At 27.3% G+C, this 5099-nt stretch overlaps 3 protein-coding genes across 5 annotated transcripts in view; 2 read left to right on the forward strand and 1 right to left on the reverse strand.

Moving 5' to 3' along the window:
• The window catches only part of LOC102671993 (probable serine/threonine-protein kinase dyrk2), a 59431-nt gene extending 58320 nt beyond the window's left edge, over nt 1-1111 (forward strand). For 2 of the 3 annotated variants that reach the window (XM_006624865.2, XM_006624863.2), the window contains exon 4: nt 1-1111. In XM_006624865.2, the coding sequence (XP_006624928.1) occupies nt 1-370 (370 nt within the window). In that variant the 3' untranslated portion in view covers nt 371-1111. The other variant, XM_006624864.2, reaches the window with a different exon arrangement.
• Nucleotides 1112-1434: 323 nt separating this feature from the next.
• LOC102671870 (rRNA methyltransferase 2, mitochondrial) lies at nt 1435-2840 on the reverse strand. Its single transcript, XM_006624862.2, has 2 exons — nt 2564-2840; nt 1435-2388 (listed from the first exon to the last, which is right to left on the reverse strand). Exon 2 carries the CDS (start codon nt 2378-2380, stop codon nt 1625-1627), a length of 756 nt encoding a protein of 251 aa, XP_006624925.1. The 5' UTR covers nt 2381-2388; nt 2564-2840; the 3' UTR covers nt 1435-1624.
• Nucleotides 2611-5099, forward strand: part of LOC102671730 (WD repeat domain phosphoinositide-interacting protein 3) — a 3285-nt gene continuing 796 nt past the window's right edge. The window contains exons 1-7 of the mRNA XM_006624861.2: nt 2611-2817; nt 3570-3743; nt 3813-4070; nt 4146-4347; nt 4422-4645; nt 4731-4855; nt 4928-5098. Of these exons, the coding sequence (XP_006624924.1) occupies nt 2751-2817; nt 3570-3743; nt 3813-4070; nt 4146-4347; nt 4422-4645; nt 4731-4837 (1032 nt within the window). The 5' untranslated portion in view covers nt 2611-2750 and the 3' untranslated portion in view covers nt 4838-4855; nt 4928-5098. The remainder of the gene's footprint in view (nt 2818-3569; nt 3744-3812; nt 4071-4145; nt 4348-4421; nt 4646-4730; nt 4856-4927; nt 5099) is intronic.

Consider the following 5099-nt stretch of genomic DNA (forward strand, 5'->3'; position numbering starts at 1 on the left):
GAGTACTACAATCCACGATCAGAGTACTACAATTCACGATCAAAGTACTACAATCCATGATCAGAGTACTACAATTCATGATCAGAATACTTTCATTTATGATCAAAGTACTACTGTTTATGATCAAAGTACTGCCATTTATGATCAGAGTACTAGTACCCATGATCATAGTACTACCATTCACGATCAAAATACTACTATTTATGATCAAAATACTACCATCCATGATCAGAATACTACCATTCACGATCAGAGTACTATAAGTCATAATCAGAGCACTACGAGCAATGACCAAAATACTACCATTTATGATCGAAGTATTACCATCCAGGATCAAACTACTGTGCGTTCCTCGTTAGAAATTCCATGAAAGAAATATGGATTTGATTGATTATTCGAATAGACCGAATATATACAATCATAAAAGTAGGAATGCCTATTGATCAAAAGTCTTGCATCTACAAATAAGACCATGTAGCGCTATTTATCGGTGTACAATACTTCCGTACACATGTACCGTCCCGTGAGATCTATGAGGCATACATAAATACAACCATCCATGATCAGAGTACATACTGCATATTATCCGTGATCAAAACAAAGTTAGACGTTATTCAAATAATATTTCAAATAAAATTTTCGAATAAATCTTAATAAATCGAATAAATGGAAGTCAATGATCTATCGACATGTATTTTTCCGAATAATTCTTCTTTCTCTCAATTAAGAATTGATTCAATTTTCTATCATATATTTATCATTCAGAATTCATCTCGCACACGTATATATATATACATATTGGAATTACCTCAAAAATATGATCAATCGATGTAAATAATGCTTTTCTAAAAGAAAGCTAGAAAGCTAGAAGAAAAAAAAAAAATAAATTTGCGAAAAGCAAAACCGTTTTAAATTCTATGATGTTATTGGAATAACGTTTAATCCTGCGATAACTCTTTTATACGAAAATACGCGATAGAATGCATGCAATTACGGAATGAAAAAATTATTATTATCATTAACAAAATCTATCGATATATCCTTTGGATTTTTATAAGAAGATAAAATTATATATACGTGTGATTATATCACGTACGAAATTAAAAAAAAATTATAAATTTGACATCGCGGCCAGTAATTTTTTTTACTGCTCTACATATGCTTCGATGTGGTGTGTAATCTCTTTTTCTCATGTATTTGAATGTTAATTCGTGTACATATTAATTTTATTAAGAGAAATTGTATATACATTACATAATTAAGAAGCGTCATCAGCGTCTTAACGTGTATTAATTGTAACTGTATAAAAATATTATTGTATTATTTATAGCTAAATATATCGATGTATATTATACATTGTCGTGTCGTATCATGTAGGAAGTATTCTTAGATCGCAAAACAGAAAGAACGTATAAAAAAATCATTCGATATTGGTTTTGCGCCAAAATATCATGCTTTGTTATTATTTACAACCTGTCCAGGCATGATAAGCGATTATGTTACAAATCATTTTATTCATTAAGCATTTTTTATTGTACATAACTTAATTGTTAAAGAAACTGCATGTTACGTTGTAATTGTAATTTTTTATTGTACATAACTTAATTGTTAAAGAAATTGCATGTTACGTTGCATTACTGGATGTACTTTTTATCCCTTTGAATTCCCGAGCAATAAGAAACTTCTCAGTAGACTCATCTCTTGTTGCTTTTGGTCTTATATTTTTTACATATTTAAAAAATCTTGTCAGATCTTTCTCCAATTGTAAAGATTTCTTACCATCCCATAGTTTACAAACAAATATTCCATTTATATGAATAATTTGTAAAGCAAATTTTAAAGCACTATATACAAGTTGTATTATATTCTCATGATCTAAATCTCTTATACCAGATGCATTTGGTGCCATATCTGATAAAAATACATTTACTTTTCGACCATTTAAGATGTTCAAGATTTTATTTTGAGATGTTGCAGCCGTAAAATCCATACCATTTAATAAAGTTGCACCTTCAATAGGATAAATTGGTTGTTTATCTATTCCTAAAACAGTTCCAATAGCACTTTTTTGTTTAGCATTTGCATTCGTGAATTTAACAGCAACTTGAGTCCAACTGCCAGGAGCAGCTCCACAATCAATTACAATTTTTCCTGGTTCCAATATCTTAAATCTTTCATTAATTTCTAACAATTTATATGCACTTCTACATCTATAATTTTCTCGTTTAGCCAATTCTACATAAGGATCTTGTATTTGTCTTGTAAGCCATAATTGTGAACTATGCTTTTTTCCTTTTAAATTTTGTGGTGTTTCTCGAAATAATGTAGAATAAGTATGTAAATTCCTTATTATCAAAAATATTCTTGAATAATAATTCATGATATAACCTAACTTAATAATAATTTTATATCAAATTTACATATATAGATTGATCATTTTCTTATTTTGAATAATTTTTTATTCAATTATTTATTATACAAAACAATTAATAAATATTGTGCTTCGAATAAAATTATAACATTTAACAGTTTTAAATAAAACTTTTTACATATATGTACTTACAAATTACGATCCGGTTTTAGTATCAGCTGATTAATACAGAAGAATACGCATGCGTAGAAACTCTATGATGGTGACGGAACTTCGTAGTTACAAAAAGTATCTCATGTGCTTGCCGGCGAAGATGTGATAGAATTCCGTGACTAAATGATCATATGAGCGAATGTTGCGATTAAAGAAGTGATTTACGATGAACCTAACTACAGGGAATCCTCACGGTAATGGCTTGCTTTATGCTGGTTTCAATCAGGATCAAGGTATGTGACCGAGTGTACTACATTTGACAGTCCGGTCATGTACTGTCAAATTTATTTTTTTATTTCTAACCTGTATATCTAATATTCTTATTTCATAAATTTATTATGATTATTTTTTTTTATATAATTGATATCGTTTTAATATAAAAAAAATATGTTTTCAATAGACGCCATTTGTTCAAAATAATTAAAATAAAAAAACTTATAATCATTTTTTTTTAACCTTATTCTTGTAAGATCATAATGAATTTAATAATAAATTTGTTATAGATATGTTTTTTAAATATATTTATATATTATATTTCATTCTATTTTAATTATTTAAATTTACTTTAGCTATTATTCAAATTATCTTTTAATTACATTACATTATATATTTTATTTATGAATATTGATTTATTTTTCTTTATAAATATGAATTAAAAAAAATTGCTTGTAAATCTATTGATATATAAACATATTTTATTCAAATTATTAAGCAATTTATTTTTGTAATCCATTCATTCTTTTATATTCTTTTATTTATGTATCATATGATATGATATTTCATAAAGAGTTACATGATAATTATTCAACTGTAGTGGTTTATCTTCTTAGTTTTCTGTGTGTTTACATTAATATATATCTTAAATAAGAAACATGTATGTTTCAAATACTATATTGTGATCCTAAAGAAAAAATATATCTATATACATGTAATGCAAAAATAGATAATAATATCTTTATTGTTTGTGTAATCTTTTCACTTGTAGGATGTTTCGTTTGTGGTATGGAAAATGGTTTCAGAGTATATAATTGTGATCCTTTAAAGGAAAAAGTACGCCATTTCAGTGATGGAGGTCTTGGTTATGTGGAAATGCTGTTTAGATGTAATTATTTAGCATTAGTTGGTAGTGGAGCAAAACCCATGTATCCAACAAATAAAGGTAAAATATTATATTTTTTTTTACTTTAAAATAAATAAAATAGATTATTTATTATATAATATATTTCAGTTATGATATGGGATGACCTTAAAAAAAGATCAGCAATTACTTTAGAGTTCAATGCTCCTGTAAAGGGTGTTAAATTAAGGAGAGATAGAATAGTAGTAATTTTAGAAGGAGTTATAAAAGTTTATACATTTACAAGAAATCCACAACAACTTCATGTGTTTGAGACTAATCCAAATCCCAGAGGTCTGTGTGTTTTATGTCCAAATAGTAGTAATTCCTTGCTTGCTTTTCCTGGTAGAAAGAATGGACATGTCCAAGGTAAAATTTTAAATAAAAACCTAGCTTTATTAGCTTTATTACATAAAATATCTTTCTTTTTTTTTATTGTTACAGTAATTGATTTGGCTAATACAGAAAAACAACCATTAAATATCGAAGCACATGAAACACCTTTATCATGTATTGCTTTAAACTTACAAGGTACTAGACTAGCTACAGCTTCAGAAAAAGGCACTTTGATAAGGGTATTTGAAACACAAACTGGAAGTATGATTAATGAATTGAGAAGGGGAGCTAATCATGCAAACATTTATTGGTAAGCAAAATAAAAACATTAAAAACAATTATTTACTAATATAAAATAAAACAATACGATCTCTATTATGGTAGCATTAATTTCAATCATGATTCCACTTGGTTGTGTGTGGCAAGTGATCATGGAACTGTACATGTTTTTGCTGTAGAAGATCAAAAATTAAATCGTCAATCTAGTTTAGCATCTGCCACTTTCCTGCCAAAATATTTTAGTTCAAGCTGGAGCTTTTGTAAATTTCAAGTTCCGGGTGGTCCACAATGTATGTGTGCATTTGGAACTGATAATAATAGTATTATAGGTGAGTATTATAGTATAATGTAGCAATATAAATACTTAAGCAGTTTTGATTTTTCATAACAGTATTTTTTTTATTTTTGTTGCAGTAATATGTGCAGATGGTAGTTATTATAAATTCGTGTTTAATAATAAAGGCGAATGTACGAAAGAATTTTATGCACAGTTCCTCGAATTAACGGACGATAAAATGTGATTGGAAAATAAAGAAGAGGTAAATTCTTTAAACTTTCTTAAAAATTTTATATAATCTAAATAATAAATATTTTTAATGTTATATTTTTAGTGTCCTTTGGGTGAGTTCACATAAAATAAATTATATGGAAAGTGAGTACTGTGTTTGTTATTTGAAGTCATATATGTAGAGGACCAAATGGAAAGTACTATTATTTGTTGGTGTTATGTGCACTGTGCGAAACTATTGATCATAACAAAAAAAAAAAAACTTTAAGAAACAC

The sequence above is a fragment of the Apis dorsata genome, unplaced genomic scaffold, assembly GCF_000469605.1.
Source record: "Apis dorsata unplaced genomic scaffold, Apis dorsata 1.3 scaffold_1165, whole genome shotgun sequence".
Taxonomy (NCBI): domain Eukaryota; kingdom Metazoa; phylum Arthropoda; class Insecta; order Hymenoptera; family Apidae; genus Apis; species Apis dorsata.

What these genes read in the sequence shown, in the direction of transcription:
- LOC102671870 (XM_006624862.2), bottom strand. Translation starts at nt 2,380, where the DNA reads ATGAATTATTATTCAAGAATATTTTTGATAATAAGGAATTTACATACT.